Raw genomic sequence first — 20,168 nt, 5'->3', positions numbered from 1 at the left:
GAAATTTCATTTTTTTTCTTCCATGGTGAATTAGATACTAGGGCTGTATTCAACAGGTTTGATTTTTTTTTTCCCCCTTACAACTTTGGGCAGGATCTATAAGATTTAGATTTAGGATGTACACTGATTTTTTTTTTTAAGCTGTTATCTCCGACTTAATTAGAAGTTAGTAAAGGAAACAAAGTTTCTTATTTGGCTCTTGAACTCTGAAAATAAACAAAAATTTCATATTTTTGAATAGCACACTGTGGGCCAAACAACATCTGGAAGAGATTATTCTCACTAGTTGGCAGAAGAAATTTCATAATCCACCACCTCAAAGAACATGGTACCTTGTCACATTTTCCCTATATCTGGGAAACAGAAGACATTCTTAGGACCACATTTGTGGGGTATCTGCCCTTTTCTTTGTTCTGCATTGGATATAAATGTGTCTCTCTAATACTATAGTATTTCTTTAGCTTTTGGAAATACAGCAAAACTTGGTGGGATGTTGCTGCCTGCACTGTTTACTGTGGTCCAGATTTCTCCTTTTTCAAAAGACCTATTTGACTTTCAGCAGCATGCCTCTTATACTCTGCCATTTGTCTGAGACGTCTTTTCCTGTCTTCTCTAAAATCAGGCACATGTGTGTCTGGGATAGTCATGTAATTTGTCACAGTAACTTCTAACTAGATTAAAATTTTTTTCTTTAAATTCAGTTTCTTCTTGTGCACATCTATTCTTATGGTTAGTAGTGACACAGGAACACTCTCTTCCAACTAAACACATTTTATTTTAGATCATGGGGCTTCTCCTCCTCCCCCACTCCTCCTTTCTCAAACTTACAGAAAAGTTGCAAGTGCCGTACAAAAATGCAAAGAACCTTTTATCTTGCCAAGTCAATTAGGAATGAATTACTGACATGATGTCCCAACACCCTCAAGTACTTTATAATGTATTTCCTAAAAACAAGGACATTCTTCCACATAGTCACAAAACAATCATCAGAGTTCAGAAATTAACATCATTATTATACTATCAGCTAATATTCAAATCCATTTAAGTTTTCCCCAATTGTCTCAATAATACCCTTTATAGCAAAGGATTCATTTCAGAATCTTGCATTGTGTTAGTTGGTCATGTCTCTTGTTAGTCTCTTTTAATATGGGGACAGTTTCTCAGTTTTTTTTTCTTTTATGACCTTGATCTTTTAAAGATTATAGGGTGGTTATTTTGTAGAATGTTCCTCAATTTGGGTTTGACCCTTTTTTTTTTTAAAATTAAACTCAGATTTTGAAACTTTGACAGGAATATCACAAAAGTGATGCCATAGTCTTCTCATTGCATCCTATGAGGTTGCACACAGTGTGTATTTGTCCCAATATCTGGTAATGTTTGCTTTGATCACTTGATGAAGGTAGTGTCTTCCAGACTTCTCCACTGTAAAGTTACTCTTTTTCCTTTGTAAGTAGTAAGAATTTTGTGGGAAAGTATTTGAGTCTATGTAAATATCCTATTTCTTGTCAAACTTTTATTAGTTAATTTATATTATAATGAACTCAAAGATTCCTATCTTATTCAAAGTGTTATAAATCTGTTCTGTCATTTATTTTGAATCTCAAAAATGTCCATTTGGGGCCTCCCTGGTGGCGCAGTGGTTAAGAGTCCGCCTGCCGATGCAGGGGATACGGGTTCGTGCCCCGGTCTGGGAGGATCCCATATGCCGCGGAGCGGCTGGGCCCGTGAGCCATGGCCGCTGGGCCTGCGCATCCGGAGCCTGTGCTCCGCAACGGGAGAGGCCACAACAGTGAGAGGCCCGCATACCGCAAAAAGAAAAAAAAAAAAAAAATGTCCATTTGAGGCCAGGGAGGGTCCCTTTAGGGTAATTTCCTTGTCTTTTTAACCTCTTCGTAATTCTTTGAGTGCTCTCTTTCTTTCGGGCACAAGAAGATGTTCCAAGTCATTGTATACTTCCCTGGCTCTGGACTCAGGCGCTTCTCCAAAGAGCCTGGTTCTTTTCAGTTAGAGAATGGTATTTAGAGACCAAGGTCTAAGTGCTAGGATACTCATAGTTATTGGGATGCCACTACTCCCAGGCCTCTGACTTGCATACACACACGTACACCCCGCCATACACACTCTTAAACCTCTATTTTTATTTCTGTAGCTCTTGAACACCATGAGTCTGTATCTCTCTCTCCTCCTCTGCTGGATGCCCCTTTACCTTTTATGTTCTGACAAGTGCTGTCAGCTGCCTTCCCATGGGGACATCCTCCTTACCTCATTTAACCTCTGACACTCGGCATTGGGCTGCCCTTGCGTTGTTACAAATATATGTGTATATTATAGTTAGTGCTCAGATTTTCTTATAAGCCAGTGTTTTCCTTTCAAGGAAGATATTCTTTAAATATTATATTTTAAAAATCTGTATCATAGCATTTTTCTTTATTATAAGACATGCTTTGTATTAATATTTTTTATCAGGGATGTACATGAAGTGCACATATTTAAAATGTACAATTTGATTTGTTTTGACATGTGTATATACTCTTGAAATCATCACCACCATCAAGATAATGAACATATCTACCACCCCTCAATTTTTCTCCTGTCCCTTTGAAGTCCTTCCTTCTGTTACCTTACCCTCCCCTCATATGTTCTGGCAATTACTGATCTGCTTTTGGTCACTATAAATTAGTTTGCTTTTTCTATAGTTTTATATAAATGGAATCATACAGCTAATGCTGTGTTTTGTTTGGCTTCTTTCACTCAGTGTAATTATTCTGAGATTGGTACATGCTTTTGTGTCTATAACTAGTTCATTTCTTTTTATTGCTGAGTAGTAATTCCACTGTATGGACGTTACGGCAATTTGTTTATCTGTTTGTTTGTGAATTGACATTTGAGCTGTTTCCAGTTTTTGGCTATTAAAGATAAAGCTACTATAAACATTTGTGCTCAAGTCTTTGTGCTGACATACTTTCTCTACTCTTGAGTAAATACATAGGAGTGAAATGGCTTGATTGGATAGTAAGTGCATATTTAATTTTTAAAAAAACCTGCCAAATTGTTTTCCAAATTGATCCTATCTTCCATTCCCATAGCAGTGTGTGAGAGTTGCAGTTGATTCATATTCTCAACAACACTTGGTATGGTCAGTCTTTTTAATTTTGGTTATTCTATTGAAATGTAGTGGTATTTCACTGTGGTTTTAATTTGTTTCTTCCTAATTGCTCTTCTGTGCTTATTTGCTTCCTGTATATTATCTTTGGTGAAGTGTCTAAATCTTTTGCCCAATTTAAAAAGTGAGTTTGGTTTCTTACTGAATATTGAGATTTTTAAAAATACATGTTGGATACAAGTCCTTTATTAGACATTATTTGAAAGTATTTTCACCCAGTTTGTGGCTTGTTTTTTAAATTTACTTAGTGTCTTTTGAAGAGCAGAAGAACTTTTGATGAAGACTAGTGTTTCAGTTTGTTTTTTAATGCATCATGCTTTTGATATCTTACCTAAGAAAAATTTGCCTGACCCAACTCCGCAGAGATTTTCTCTTATGTTTTCTTCTAGCAGTTTTATATCAATAGTCCTAGGTTTTACGTTTAGGTCTATGAGCTAATTTAAGATTAATTTAAGTTAATTTTTGTGGTTTGAGTTATGAAGCAAAGTTGTTTTTTGTTTTGTATTCAAATATCCAATGGTTCAGCACAATTTGTTGGAAAGGCTCTTCTTTCTCCACTGCATGGCCTATTTACCTTTGTCAAAAATTAGTTGTTTATATAAGTATAGGTCTACTCAACTTTTTATTATGTTCCATTAATCTATTTGTCTTTCTTTAGGCCCATACCACACTATCTTTATTCTTTATATCCTTTAATGTCTATTGGGTCAGTAGTGACCACCCCTCTTTTGTTTCTGCCATTAAAAATTTGCGTCATCTTCTTTTCCTAACCAGTTTGGTTAGAGGGTTAGCAATTGTATTGATTTTCTCAAAGAAACAGCTTTTGGGTTTATTGCTTTTATTTTCTGCTATTATAATATTATTGTTATCTGCTGTTATTCACTGTTTCCTTTTTTTCTGCTTGCTTTGGGTTTAATGAGATCATCTCTTTCTGGTTTCTAATGGTCATTTATTTGAGACTTCTTTTCTACTATAAATACTTAATGCTATCATTTTCTTCTTCGATACTGCTTTAATGGCACCCCATAAATACTGATGCTTTGTTTTTATCTTCATTCAAAACACTCAAAATATTCATTCAATTTGAAATACTTTCTAATTCCTCCTTCAGTTTCTTCTTTATTGCATAAGGTATTTAGAGAGATGATAGTTTTCCAGCATTTAGTGATCTTCCAAAGATCTTTCTGTTATTGATTTCTAATTTAATTCAGTTGTGGTCAGAGACCATACTTTATATGACTTGAATCCTTTTAAATTTATTGAAACTTGTTTTATGGCCCAGAATATGGTCTATCTTGGTACCAGTTCTTTTTGCACTTGAGGAGAATGTGTATTCTGCTGGCACTCAGTTTAAGTGTTCTAAAAATGTTAGTCAGATCAAGTTGATTGATTATGTTGTTCAAGTTCTTGTTATCCATATTGATTTTCTGTTCTATCAATTAATTACAGAGGGGTATTGCAATTTTGGCTGTAATTGCAGATTTCTCTGTTGCTCCTCTCATCAGTTTTTACTTCATATCATTGGAACTTTTATTATTGCTGTGTCATCTTGATGAATTGACTCCTTTATCATTATTAAATGACTTTTTTTATCCTTGGTAATGTATTTTGCTCTAAAATCTACTCTGCCAGATATTAATATAGGCACTCCAGTTTTATTTTTAGTGTCAGCTTGGCAGATCTTTTTCCTTTTCCTTTTAAACTATTTGTGTCTTCATATTTAAAGTATGGTTCTTGTAGGTAGTGTATCTTGTAGGGAGTTGGGTCTTGCTTTTTTATCCAGTCTGACAATATCTGCTTTTTAATTGGGTTGTTTAGACCACTTCTTGTGTGTATGTGTGTGTGTGTATTTTGTTATGGTTATATTTAGGTCCATCATCTTGCTCATCTTGCTGTTTGCTTATTTGTCCTGTCCATTCTTTGTTTCTCTTTTTTTTTTTTTGCATTTGGTATATTTTATTATTTTTATCTCCTCCTAAGCATATTAGCTATAATTCCTTGTTTTGTTTTTAGTGGTTGATTCAGCATTTATAGTAGGCTTAAATTTATTTTAAGGTATATTTATTTAATTAAATTAATTGTATTAAGTGATATTTTCTTAAGTGATACTTTTAAGTGATATTATAACCCTTTATAGTATACAACAGTATATTTACTTTTCTCCCTCCTAACTTTTCTAAAACTTTTATTTCTATAATAAACCCCATCATTATTATTTTTGTCAGTTGTCTTTTTAGCAGCTTTATTTGGATATAATTCAACTATTTAAGGAATACAGTTCAGTGGTTTTTGATATATTCAGAGCTGTGCAACTAGCACCATGGTGTTAGAAAATTTTCTCCATCCCCAAAGGAAACCCCAGTCATTCCCTATTTATTCTTTCCAATCCCCTGGCAAACACTAATCTACTTTTTTGTCTCAGAGATTTGCCTATCCTGGACATTTCATATAAATGGAATCACAGTATTTGGCCTTGTATGACTGGCTTTTTTCACACAGAATAATGCTTTTAAGGTTCGTGCATACTATAATAGCATTTATTATCATTTTATTTTTTTCTTGCCCAGTAATATTCTATTGGTAAGTCCCCTACATATGAACCTTCAAGTTGCAAACTTTCAAAGATGTGAAAGTGCATTTGCATGTCCAGTCATGTTAGTTAATGTGGCTGGTGTGAACTACTGGACTTTTCAAGGTACTGTACTGTAAAATTTAAAATATTTTCTTTATTTTTTGTGTTTCTTTACTTTTCTGTCTTTCTGGTTCTCTCTTCTGTGGTACTTTGTTCTGGGAACTCTCGCTGCCTTGAGCTTCTTGGGTTCTCACATCTGCCTCTTTAACTCAGTAAGTTCTATGGATCCCACCTGGATTTCCCCTGTACTGTGGCTGGACACTCTTGAGGCAGGAAGCTGGGGCAATCATAGGGCTCACCTTGTTCTTTTCCCACTTCTTAGATGTCCAGTATTTTATAGTTTCTTTCTTTCTTTTTTTTTTTTTAAACACACAGTCATCAGGTCCCTGTTACTCTATCTTAGCCCTGTACATTACTTTTCTGTAGAAAATTAAAATACTCATACCACCTCAGGGCACAATAGATATGTATGTATAATCTTGTTGTGTGTATGTGTTTCCCAAATGGGAGTGATATATAGATACCTAAGTTCAATACAATTTAATTTTTATTGTCTGTATAAAATTGAATTGCATGTGAACATAGTTTTAATAACTCAGCTGGCAAGCACTATATTATTAGATAGTTTCTAAATTTTTCTAGTAATATATTGCATTAAGCCCTCTTGTAGCAAAATCTTTGTCCTTAATTAGCACTTTCCACAGTATAAACTCCTAGTTGTAGAGTTACATACCCTCTGATTCAACGTACTTTTTAGGATCTTGATGCAAACCATACACACACATACACACATCCATATTGTATTCCAGGAAGATTATAACAGTTTATCTATACCAGAAATAAATTTGAGTGCCGATTCTCTCATGTTGTGGCAAACACATCAGAAAGCTGTCTTCCAGGCATAACCTTTTTATGTTGAGGTATGGTCTTATTTTTACTTATTTTTATATATATATATATATATATATATATATATATATATATATATATGCGTGGTATGCAGGCCTCTCACTGTTGTGGCCTCTCCTGTTGTGGAGCACAGGCTCCGGATGCGCAGGCCCAGCGGCCATGGCTCACGGGCCCAGCCACTCTGCGGCATGTGGGATCTCCGCGGACTGGGGCATGAACTCATGTCCCCTGCATTGGCAGGCGGACTCTCAACCACTGCGCCACCAGGGAAGCCCCTTATTTTTATTTTTAAAAATTTATTTTATTGAAGTACGGTTGACCTACAATGTGTTAATTTCTGCTGTATGGCAAAGTGATTCATATATATATATATTCTTTTTCATATTCTTTTCTATTATGGTTTATCACAGGATATTGAATACAGTTCCGTGTGCTATACAGTGGGACCTTGTTGTGTACCCATTCTATATGTAATAGTTTGCATCTGCTAATCCTAAACTCCCACTCCATTCCTCCCCCCACGCCCCCTACTTGGTAACCACAAGTCTGAGGTACAGTTTTAAACCACTCTTCTTCAGTTCAGTCCCTCAGAATTGATTTTCATTTACTCTCTGAAAAGAACTTGAAATTTAAGCTACTGGAAACCTTAAGTAATGGAAGATGCCTCTGTCCACAGACTCCTTTGCTGTTTTTTCTTTTTATAATATATTTATTTATTTTTGGCTGCATTGGGTCCTCGTTGCTGCACATGGGCTTTCTCTAGTTGTGGCGAGCAGGGGCTACTCTTCGTTGTGGTGCGTGGGCTTCTCATTGCGGTGGCTCCTCATTGTGGAGCATGGGCTCTAGGCACATGGGCTTCAGTAGTTGTGGCTCACGGGCTCAGTAGTTGTGGCACACGGGCTTAGTTGCTCCATGGCATGTGGGATCTTCCCGGACCAGGGCTCGTACCCGTGTCCCCTGCATAGGCAGGCGGATTCTTAACCACTGCACCACCAGGGAAACCCTCCTTTGCTGTTATTAACTTATTCTGGGCTGAATACCTTTCTTATCACAGCTGTAGACTTCTGCATTCTGGCCAGCTATTTTGACACTTTGCCCCCACCCGCATTTGCTTTCCCCTTTTCCCTCTTTCCCTTCCCCTTACACCCTTCTATTCTAAGTAATCTGGGAATTACTTCTGATTTTAGAAACATGCACTTGCTCTTAGAAGGAACTATCCCCCAAGACTCCTCCATTGGCTCTGGTTGGAAGAGTCTAGCTCAGCCTGAGGGTTGGTTATAAAGTTGTAATCTCCTTGTCCTGAAACCTGTGGACTGCAGATGCTCCAGCATGGCTCAGAGGCTCGCTCCATGAACACTCCTCAGTAGAAATGGATCAACCCTATCTATGATTCCACTTTCTTGTGTGGAACTCTTGATTACCGTTAGTCTTTTCAGGACTCTGGCTCTGGGTCCCTGTACAGTTGGCTGAGTCAAAGCATGCCGATACTAAAGAAATCAGGAGTTTAGACATTGTGGGCCTTGGGTAATGGAAAGAAACAGGGTGGTAGTAAGTAAAGAGTAATTCTTATTCTAAGAGTAATTCTTTTAATTGTCCTATCTTTCAAGAGGATTTTCTCAGTCTATTGAGTTGACTTCTCTTCCTTTGTTCTCATCACCTAGTTCTTCTTGCTCTCTCCCTTGATGATTGAGCACCATTCTTTTTTCTTTTTCTTTCTTTCTTTTTTTTTTTTTGAACTTATAGGGTGTGTTTCTCTTTTGGCCAATTTCTGACCCATTATTCCTAAACTTCAGATTTCCCCCATTTTCTAAATAATACAGCACAAAGTAGCTTGAGCTTGAAACTGTAAATAGAGTATGGCCAATACATCCTTGGCCCTAGTAGTGATAACTGTTCTGAGATTTTTCTGAAAATTGTGTTTTTACAATTCCTGGTTATTTTGACAAGTTTCAGGATAGCATCGCTCCCCATCAGGAACACTTTCCAAAAGGGAAAACTGTATGTCTGTCAATACAGTCTTTGAAATCCAAACAGTGAGTTTATTTAAATGCTTTTTGGCCAGTTCCTTCAGTCTGTAGAATCCTGAACTCTGAACTGTTCAAATACGTGTAAAACAGTGCGACTGTGGTGCTTGTGTTTCTTTTGTGCAGGCAGCACGAGCAGGATGGGCTAGCTGTCTTCCTGCCTTTGAATGCATTAGCTGAGTGCCATGTGGAGAGAACGGTAGACTTTTAGGCCAAATGTAGGTCCGACTGAAAAGCTGGAGAAGCAAATGGAAAAACTGATCCTATATGTGGAAAAGGAAGGATTTTTAAGAGCATGAAATATACTGTCTTCAGTGAGTATATTGAAGCAAGATCTTGGGTCTGATCCTTTGAAGAAGAAAGCTTCTGCTGCCATAGGTAGAAGGTGGTATTTTAAAACAAAACATGAGGAGATTATTTGGTCTCTCAAGTGCTTTTCTGACTTCCTTGTTCTAAATCTGCATGTGAAGCAAATGGACTCTGAAAGTGATCACAGCTTTCTTTATCCCAGCTGGACCATTTGCCTCCCTGGTTTTATGGGAAGCAGTGGTAAGGATAGGAAACTCAGATAAAAAAGTGTAGCACTGCCATCCCTTTGTCACCCATTTCCCCTTTTCTCTTTTGGCTCTTTAAATTTGGCCTGAAATTCCTGTTTTAGCACCTTTAGAAATAAAAAGTATTGATTGACTCTCAAAAGGTGAAGAATGTTTTCTTTTTTCTTGCGATTTCCTGGAGTTTTTATCTTTGTTCATTACAGTTACATGCGTTTCAGTCATATAGCTTTTCTTTTAGTAGTTATAATAGCTGCATTTTTTGGTCACCGTTATTATCACAGATATTCTTTGTTTACATGGATTGATAAGAAGCTCATGCCGAGGCTCTCCTGAGCACATTAATTTGATTTGACACATGATTACCTGCATTATGTCATCAAGTGGAGATTTCAGGGTGAAATAAATCCTGATTATATTTAATACACGTGCCTGTTGTTGCTATTGTAGGTAAATGACACCTTGGCTGAATGTATACTTTTTGAGTCATTCTATATTTCTGACAAAATAATGAAAATTGCTTCTGTGTCTCGTCATCTGTTGTGGCCAAGCTGATGACTGTGCCCAGACTAAGTTTTTCCCTTCGTGATATGATTTTTCCCCACTTTGTTTTTTAATGGGAATTCTTTTAACTCTTGAAGTTTAGTTATTTAACAAACCTGCATTTTAACTGTGGTAACATATAAATGACATGTAATTTACCATCTTAACCATTTTCAAGTTCAGTAGTGCTAAGTATATTTACATTGCTGTGAAACAGATCTTCAGAATTCTCTTCATCTTGCAAAACGGAATCTCTCTACCTATTAAACAATTCCCTGTTCCCTCCTCCCCCAGCCCCTGGCAACTACCACTCTACATATTGTCTTCTATGAATTTGATTGCGATAGGTACTTCATATAAGTGGAATCACAAAGTATTTGTCTTTTTGTTACTGGCTTATTTCACTTAGCATAGTGTCCTCATGGTTCACCCATGTTGTAGTATGTGCCAGAATTTCCTTCTTCTTTAAGACTGAATAACATTCAATTGTATGAATATACTACATTTTGTTTATCCATTCCATCTGTCCATGGGTCGCTTCCACCTTTTTGTCTATCATGAATAATGCTGCTACGAACATGGGTGTACAAATCTCTCTTTGAGACCTTGCTTTCAATTCTTCTGGGTATATATACCCAGCAGTGGAATTGCTGGATAATATGATAATTCTATTTTTATTTTACTTATTTATTTTTTCAATTTAATTTTATTTTTTTTAACATCTTTATTGGAGTATAATTGCTTTACAAGGGTGTTAGTTTCTGTTTTATAACAAAGTGAATCAGTTATACATATACATATGTCCCCATATCTCTTCCCTCTTGCATCTCCCTCCCTCCCACCCTCCCTATCCCACCCCTCTAGGTGGTCACAAAGCACCAAGCTGATCTCCCTGTGCTATGTGGCTGCTTCCCACTAGCTATCTGTTTTACGTTTGGTAGTGTATATATGTCCATGCCACTCTCTCACTTCATCCCAGCTTCCCCTTCCCCCTCCCTATATCCTCAAGTCCATTCTCTAGTAGGTCTGCGTCTTTATTCCTGTCTTGCCCCTAGGTTCTTCTGATCATTTTTTTTCTTTTTTCTTTTTTTTTTTTTTTTTTTTAGATTCCATATATATGTGTTAGCATACGGTATTTGTTTTTCTCTTTCTGACTTACTTCACTCTGTATGACTGTCTCTAGGTCCATCCACCTCACTACACATAACTCAGTTTCGTTCCCTTTTATGGCTGAGTAATATTCTATTGTATATATGTGCCACATCTTCTTTATCCATTAATCTGTTGATGGACACTTCGGTTGCTTCCATGTCCTGGCTATTGTAAAAAGAGCTGCAATGAACATTTTGGTACATGACTTTTTGAATTATGGTTTTCTCAGGGTATATGCCCAGTAGTGGGATTGCTGGGTCATATGGTAGTTCTATTTTTAGTTTTTTAAGGAAACTCCATACTGTTCTCCATAGTGGCTGTATCAATTTACATTCCCACCAACAGTGCAAGAGGGTTCCCTTTTCTCCACACCCTCTCCAGCATTTATTGTTTGTAGATTTTTTGATGATGGCCATTCTGGATAATTCTATTTTTAATTTTTTGAGGAACTGCCATTCTGATTTGTGTAGGAGCTGAACCATTTTACATTCCCACTGGCAGTACATAGAGATTCCAGTTTTTCCACATCCTTGTTTATTTTGTTAGCAACCATTCTAATGGATGTGAGGTGTTATCTCATTGTGGTTTTGATATGTATTTCCCTAACTATTAGTGATGTGGACTATCTTGTCAGGTGCTTTTTGGCCATTTGAATATCTTTGGAGAAATATTTATTCAAGTCTTTTAATTTTTAGTTTGGTTGTTTGATTTTGTTGTTGTTGAGTTTTCTTTATATGTTCTGGATATCAATTCCTTTTTAGATATATAACTTGCAAATATTTTCTCCCATTCCATGGATTATCTTTTCACTCTTTTTTTTATGTTTATTTTTTTGTGGTACGCGGGCCTCTCACTGTTGTGGCCTCTCCCGTTGTGGAGCACAGGCTCCGGACGCGCAGGCTCAGCGGCCATGGCTCACGGGCCCAGCCGCTCCACGGCATGTGGGATCTTCCCAGACCGGAGCATGAACCCATGTCCCCTGCATCGGCAGGTAGACTCTCAACCACTGTGCCACCAGGGAAGCCCCTTTTCACTCTTGATTGTGTTTTTGTGCACAGAAGTTTTAAATTTTGATTTAGTGCATTTTATCTATTTTTTCTTTGATTGTGTTCTTTAAGCCTAAGGACTTCTAATCTTTTAAGAAAAGTTTACTTTTATTGTTAAATAACTTCTGTTCCATTTGTTCTTCCAGGGGTACCAATTATTCTTATATTGAATCTCTATTTTCTGTGCTCCACACCCATAATTTCTAATCAGTCTAGTAACTATTTTTAGTATAAGCACGTGTGACATTTCTTAAGCTTGTCTTCCATGGCATCAACTTGGTTTTCTGTAGTGACACTTCTGCCTGGTGTAGTTTTAAATACATTTTTAGTTTCAGCAGTGATATTTTTTCCTTTTTTTGCTTTATTTTTTAATCAATGTTAAAATGATTTAAATGTTCAAATGTTTGAAATTTAAAGTGTCAAATAGCTATATGAGGCTTTCTAAGGAAAAGGAATTCTTTTCTCTCTCCCTGCCATTTACCTTCCCCATAGCTACCATTTTCAGTTGGTTTAGCTGCTTCATTGGGTATTTGCATTGCATCACTAAGACTTGTACTTTCTGATACATCAGTTTCAAGTATTGATAGACATCCTTCGTGGAAGATGTGCTGCTTGCATACTCCCCTCCTGTACCTCTTCATCCTGATATAGTTAGGTTGTGATTTTGATCAGACCAGATTCAGTGCTAATGTTATTATGACCTTGTTAATGTCATTCACAGTGGAGCCATTTAGAATTCATTTAGAATTCTATGGATCCTTTTCCTCTTCTGTAAATTCTTCTCCTTTAAATTTTAGTTATTCTTCTTATGTTTTCTTATTATTCTTCTTATATTTGCTTATTATTTTTCTGTGTGCTTATTATTCTATTCTATGTGCTTAGGATTCTACGTGCTCATTCAGTCACAAACTCTGTCAGTTCTAGAAATATCTCAACATACCCAGACAGATGGTTATTCTGCAAACCTACTTTGTGAATCCACTTACCTGTCATCCAGTGATGTCCTTTCACAAGTAGGCCAGGTATTCCCTTTATTTTTCTCCTGAATCCAACTCCTGTTCCTGTATCTCATGCCTTCATTTTGATTAGTTTCCTCCCTGTTTTGCAAAAGACATCCTGCAATAAGACTATAGACTGTAAATCACTTTCTTCATTGTCCATTGTCTTCTAGCTTCTAGATTGCTGTTGAGAAGTGCAAGGACTTTCTGGTGCCTAATCCTTTGTTTATGAGCCACCCCCCATCACTTTCTGATCAGTTACAGGAATTTTTTTTTAAATCTTGTGTTTAAAAAAATCATGATGATGTGCTTAACGTGGGCATATTAAAATCAATGCAGGTGGGCAGGTATGCATCAGTGGACCATTACAGTCAACAAACTTAGGACTTATCACTTTAAGAAATGTTTTGAGTTTGTTGTTTGATCCTCCCCCCACCCCCATTCCATTTCCTTTATTTTTTTTTTTTATTCTGGAATTGCTTTTATTTGGCTATTAGATCTCCTGGATTAGTCCTCTAGCTTTCTCATTCTTACTGTTCTATTTTCCTTCACTTTGTTTTTTGGCTGTACATTTTGGGCAAGTTTCTTAACTTTATATTCCAACCCTTCTCCTGCATTTCCAATGATTGTTTTTTTTTTGGCGGTACACGGGCCTCTCACTGCTGTGGCCTCTCCCGCTGCAGAGTACAGGCTCCGGACGCGCAGGCCTAGCGGCCATGGCTCATGGGCCCAGCCGCTCCGCAGCATGCGGGATCCTCCCGGACCAAGGCACGAACCCGTGTCCCCCGCATCGGCAGGCGGACTCTCAACCACTGCACCACCAGGGAAGCCCCCAGTGATTGGTTTTTAAGTCTCCTGTTGTTGTTTGAATGGGTGCAATATCTTCTTCCTGATGTTACTGTTGTTAAGGTCTTTTCATCTACTCAGATTCAAGAGAAGAATCTTTCAGTCTCAGGCTTTAGATATAAGGCTGGCTTCAGATGCTTAAGATAAATAAATAGATAAATAGAAATAGATAAATACTGAGAAAGACAAGCTATAGCTCTGACCTTCCTCTATCACGTCATCTTGTCCGTCCAGGCTTGAGGTTGAGAGTTTCTTCTTTTTGGTTTCTGCTGGACTCTATAGAGTATAGAGCTCTCTGAAGAAGGATACACACATTTCAAGTCTGAAATTTTTTCCTACCTGATCTAAATGGCTCTATTTATGTGTAACACTTTTCTAAAATTTTGAGGATAAATGTATCCATTCCTGGTTTCAGCATTGATGACTTCTTTCCTCCTTTAGTACTTTGTGTTCATCTGTTCTATTTTGGGAATGGAAGCTTTGAAATCTTTAGTCATGTAGGCCCCACCCAAAGCTCTGCTTCAGTAATACCATTTTCTGCTTTTTTATTTGTTTTCTACTTGATCGACTGCCTTCATTCAAGTTCATAATTCATAATTTTTTTGTTAATGCCGACTCATTTCTGATCTCATGTTTTTCTAAAGTTCTCTTTTATGTAGTATACCTATTTCTTAAGTAAATATTTGCTCTGATTCTATAGTCTTCCTTCTCTTGAGCCCCATAATATTTTTCATTTGCCTGGTGGATTTGGATTTTTCTGTCTCTTATCCTTAGAGAATGAAGTCTATGCATATTCAGTATCAGGTATTGCCCTGCATTCTTTCTAGAGACTGAAATGAGTCACTGTTTGATTCAAGTCCAGATGAAGGAAAAAGGTTAGCTTTATAGTAGATAAATTTTTGCAGGTTGGAAATTCATCTTCCTATGAGACATAGGAAAAGAGCCAGCGTCAGCTCCAGAAGTAATCAAAGGGAACATTTGCCTCAGAACCAGAGACTTTTTTTTAAGGTATTTGGTGTGGCACTCAGTAATTAGCAAGATCATTGTTACTTGGCATGGCTGCCCATATCAGAAGCCAGCTGGTAGTGCTTCTTTCCCACATATTTTCTGGGCCAGTCATTATGGCCACATGTAAATTAGAAGTAAATACAGCCAGAGATTACTTGCTCAGTTGGAGCCATGAACCCCTTTTAAGGAGCTGAGTGTATTTTAAATGTACTCCAACGCTCCCTGGCTTAGTTCACTCCAGCCGTCATCCCTCTGAACAGGGAGCATCATTGTGAGTCTATTGGGGTCTCATTTACTTATTTTCTGTCCACCTAATTACAGTTTCACATGAAGGGAATGTTGAGCCTTAAATGTTCTCCAACCTTCCATATTGATTCTTTCCAGTATATTTCTGGAAGTTTAAGCAATAGCTGGGATCCATCTGTGGCTTCTAAGATTGATTCAGGATATTTCCTTTTCTTATATTCAGTTGGTTATTTTCCATTAATCTAGCACAGAACCATGAGCCTATGTAGCTTTCTTACTTGTAAATGGTATTTTATCTATCCATTTTTTAAAAAGTTATCTTTTTAAATTGAAGTATAGTTGATTTACAATGTTTTGTTAGTTTCAGGTGTACAACAAAGTGATTCAATTATATATACATGCATATCTATTTCTTTCAGATTCTTTTCCCTTATGGGTTATTACAAAATATTGAGTAGAGTTCCCTGCGCTGTACAGTAGGCCCTTGTTGGTTACCTATTTTATGTGTGTGTGTATATACATATACATATACATATATATATATATATATATATATATATATATATATATATATATATATATATATATATATATATATATATATATACAATTCAAACTATAGGGAGGGATTTTGAGGTAATTCATACCCAAAGACTGTAAAATGGATGAATGGGCAAGTCAACAGGTGACAAAGCTCATATTCTGCAAGTGAGTGGCATTAGATGTAGTTTTGCGGTTTTGAGAAGGATGATATAGATTAGAAGCCATTCCTAGAATGGAAAATGGGGACAACTAGGGAAGAAGAGAATGGGCAATAGTGACGGCCAAGGGCACCTGCGATTAATGGAGCTGACTCACACTGCTTTGTGGTTTCCTGTACCTGGAGCTCAAGCAAAGGAAGTAGAGAGTTATGGTGAGGGCAGGCTATAAGAATTGCAGGGCAGGTATCTGAATACTTGGAAGAGTTCAAAGAGGGATGAATTTCTTTAAAAATTCCGTGCAACTCTGTAGTTAGCAGTCTGGGGCTCTGGGAAAGCAGGACACAAGATGTCAAAGTAATCCAGCTTACTTGGCCAGAGACTGAATGACATCATTATTTAGGGTATTGTCTTTTTTGTCATCACATCTCTTCCCCCATGATTCGTACAGTTTTGTAAATAGGCTGGGAAGTAAATAGGTTTCATAAATGTAATTTTAAGACATTGCTCCCCAAGAGAGCTATCTTATACCCTTTGAGGTAGTATTGCTTAGCTCTTATATTTTAAGAGTTAAGTAACCACATCCCATCTTACAAAAGGCTCTTATAATGTAAGAATATGTTCAACATCCACTTTTATGAATCTTCTAGTGTTATACACTATTATCTCAGAAATAAAGATCTCTTCGTCTGAAAAAAAAAAGGTTTAACAAAAGCATCAAAACTCGATATGTCTTAGATGCTTTAGGGGAAGACAGTTAATGTTCTGTCTTGATGTTCGTCTTCAAAATATGAAACTAACAATCTGTACTATCTACTATGTAGCTCAGGCATGTGTCACATAAATCAAAACTAGGGCACATCATGAAAGTTTTATATGGATGAGAGCAGCCCAGGGTACCCTGTTTCAGGGCTTGGGGAAATAGTTACTCTGCAGAATGTCTGACTTGCATCCTGCTTCCTGAAGGACTTTATGAAATTTTTGCTTTAAAAAACTCCAAGCACTTTCTCACTGTTAATATTTGTACGCTTGGAGGGTTCATCTATGGAAAGGCCCTGGGGTGGGTCCTGGTTCAGGTCTCTGCTCCATCATTTCCTGACCACATGACTGGGAACAATGCATTGGGTTTCTCATCTATGAAAAGAGTTAACAATATCTGCCTTAAACTGTATGTGAAACGGTTGTGCCAGTGCTCAGCATCTAGTAGGTGTTCATTAAATCCCAGTCTCCTGCCCCTCCCCCTTTTGCTGTCAGCAGTGATGCCATATGGCATATTTGTCACATCCATTTCGATATCCCTTTCCCAACTGCAGGTTGGGTGCCCAGCATTCACCTTTTGGGCAACTCTGTGTACTCTGATTATTGAAAATATTTTATGGTTTTATCGCTTAATGATTTAGCTCAGCAGAAGTGATACTGGGCCAGGACACAGAGCGTGAGTCTTTTAAAATAGAATCTCGCTTGCCTGCTTGTTTTGCTTTTTGGTTATCATTGTTTATATATTTATATATTATATAATATTTTTATATATTCATCTGTCCACTCCACATATAATAGAACAAGAAGATGTGAATTGTCAATATGTGAGAAGGAAAAAGGAAAAATATAAAAGTAGGGGTGGCACAAAATGGTGCCAGAAATAAGTTCAGTACAAAAGAGTGCACCATAGGGCCCTGTCATTTTCCCAGGGTAGGCTTGGGTCTCTGGCACTCCTCATGAAAGAGGAAATACACTCTGTGGATGTGTGCCTTTCTCCTGGGCTGTTACTTAAAATCACAGTGTGATAAACAGCAGGTATTTTTCCCTCTAAAACTGGGACTGAGGAGAACATCACTGTTGTCTTAGGGCAGCTATGGAATTTTGTATTGAATGTTAGACCAAAATGTGGCTTGACAGCTTTACTTCTTATCTATTAATAAAAATAGTCACTCTAACAAAAAGGTAGAGGAAGAAAATAGGAAGGTGCCACAGTTCTAAACAACTAAAACCTAAAGTGATTAAAACTACAGTATGGGGCTTCCCTGGTGGCGCAGTGGTTGAGAATCTGCCTGCCAATGCAGGGGACATGGGTTCGAGCCCTGGTCTGGGAAGATCCCACATGCCGTGGAGCAACTAGCCCCGTGAGCCACAATTACTGAGCCTGTGCGTCTGGAGCCTGTGCTCTGCAACAAGAGAGGCTACAATAGTGAGAGGCCCACGCACCTCGATGAGGAGTGGCCCCCACTTGCCGCAACTAGAGAAAGCCCTCGCACAGAAACGAAGAGCCAACACAGCCAAAAATAAATAAATAAATAAATAAATAAATAATTTTTAAAAATAAAAAAGGCAGAATTCCTTAAAAAAAAAAAACCTACAGTGTGAAGGATAATACACAGAGACAGGATAAAAATCAGAATGTAAGGTTCAAAAATCAGAATGTAAGTTGCTGCCAAACCTTGATTGTTTCTTAGGAAACAGTTCTTCTGAGGTTATGTGACTTGCTCAGCATAATCCAGCTAATAGAAAATAGTGCCAGAGGATTTGGCAAAGACTTGGGTTAAATATCCAACTCTGCCATTACTTAACTGCTCAAGACTTGGATCTTGTGATCCTGGTTCATAACTTTTACTATTATGAAAAGTATTATTTGCCAATAGTTTGAAAGTGTTCCAGTGTTATCTTGCATGCTGCTGAAACCAGAAAGTATATTTACAGACAAAAGCTCCCTGCAGGCAGGGGCAGGCTCAATTTTATTCATTATGCCCTTAGTTCACTGTAGATGCTTCATAAATATCTTTTGAATAAAAGAAAGAATATTGTAAGATGGTATGAAAACAACCTAAAAATGAAAACTTTTCTTAAAATGAATGTATTTCTTTAAATTCTTAAACTGGAAAAATGTCCCCTTCTGGACTAAATTGCAATGTGGAAATTATCACATAGGTCTAGCATCCTCTCTCTAAGGATATCGAGAGGAATTGAGAAATGTACTCTTCCTCATACATGTGGAAGTCTGATTTACAAAGCTCCCCCCTCCCCCAACCCAAGTACTTTACTTTTTCTTGTGACCGACTCATGTCTATAACTTTGGGGCATCTTGCCTTTCTTTAATCCTGAAAGTGGTAACAAGTTCCCTAAAGAAATGTAAACATGGGACACATTCACTTATGTCTCATCTGGGACTGGGACTTGCTTGCTGCTCTAGGGCTGGTTCTGCCATTAATGAAGAGTAAGGTTCCAGTCATCTCTCTTCTCCAACCCGCAGGGTTTTTCATCTGCTAATGGGCAGGGTTGAACTGGGTGTCTCTAAGACACTCGATACTATTATTCTTTTTGCCCTTTGTCTATAAACTGTCAGCTCTTAATTGTGAGTCACTCAATTCCTTTGTTATTTAATGACAGGATGGCTCTTCCCTCTGCCCACTCTCCCTGTCTTCACAACTTGAAATCACCTGCCCAAAACATCTAGCTATCATACCAAGTTGGATGCAGACTTATGAAAATACATCAACTGATTTGGATGAATGGCACAGAAGTCCTCCCGTGAGATGTTAGATGCTCCCTCCCGGGTTCCTCTTTTCATTAAGCTGGTAGTTGGCATTTGGTATAGGGGATTTTTCACTTCCCGTGGCCAAAGGTACTTCACTTGCATATGCTAGTCCTCTGAGGCTGACGGTGGGTTTTCCTGTCCTTTTCCAGGTACACAGTTGCTCCTAGCATGACCGTGATCTGATCAGCAACCACGAGAATCTGACTCCCGTGTGGGGTGCCTTAGTGCTGGGGCCTGGTCACCGCCCACAACTCCAGAGCTGCCATGGCTGCTGCCTCTACGTCCACCCCTGTCATTTCACAGCCCCAGGTATGTGACTCAAACCTGCATAGGTTTGGGCTAATCATAGTTTTGTTGAGTATTTCAATTGAATTTCAGAAAGTGTGTTTGACTTTGGAGATCATGTGTCTCCTTTGAAGTATCATTTGGTGGGGATTTTTTTGAAGAGTATTTTTGTGAGGGAGGTCCTTATGGTTTTCAGTGCCTAGGGTGTCTGGCCGTTACCGTAGGCATCAAACTCCTAATCAAGACAGTCAGTAGTAAATCCTGCTGTTGGCTTTTTTAGGGTTTATTTCGGAACAGATCTAATCTTTTTTTTTCTTTTTTGGCTGCATTGGGTCTTCATTGCTGTGCGCAGGCGTTCTCTAGTTGCGGCGAGTGGGGACTAGTCTTCCTTGCAGTGCACGGGCTTCTCATTGCGGTGGCTTCTCTTGTTGCGGAGCATGTGCTCTAGACGTGTGGGCTTCAGTAGTTGCAGCACGTGGGCTCGGTAGTTGCAGCACGTGGGCTCAGTAGTTGTGGCTCATGGGCTCTAGAGTTGTGG

At 37.9% G+C, this 20,168-nt stretch overlaps 1 protein-coding gene across 6 annotated transcripts in view; it reads left to right on the top strand.

The window, feature by feature from the left end:
- LPAR1 (lysophosphatidic acid receptor 1) overlaps window positions 1-20,168 on the top strand; it is a 159,911-nt gene that overhangs the window by 54,277 nt on the left and 85,466 nt on the right. For all 6 annotated transcript variants that reach the window (XM_060102030.1, XM_060102029.1, XM_060102026.1 and 3 more), the window contains exon 2: window positions 19,495-19,654. Coding sequence is in view for 5 of the 6 variants with exons in the window: in XM_060102029.1 (XP_059958012.1) it covers window positions 19,610-19,654 (45 nt within the window). In the remaining variant the exon portion in view is untranslated. The remainder of the gene's footprint in view (window positions 1-19,494; window positions 19,655-20,168) is intronic.

The sequence above is a fragment of the Mesoplodon densirostris genome, chromosome 6, assembly GCF_025265405.1.
Source record: "Mesoplodon densirostris isolate mMesDen1 chromosome 6, mMesDen1 primary haplotype, whole genome shotgun sequence".
Taxonomy (NCBI): Eukaryota; Metazoa; Chordata; class Mammalia; order Artiodactyla; family Ziphiidae; genus Mesoplodon; species Mesoplodon densirostris.
Note: the sequence above shows the minus strand (reverse complement) of the source record. Positions and strands in the feature narration are given on the sequence as shown.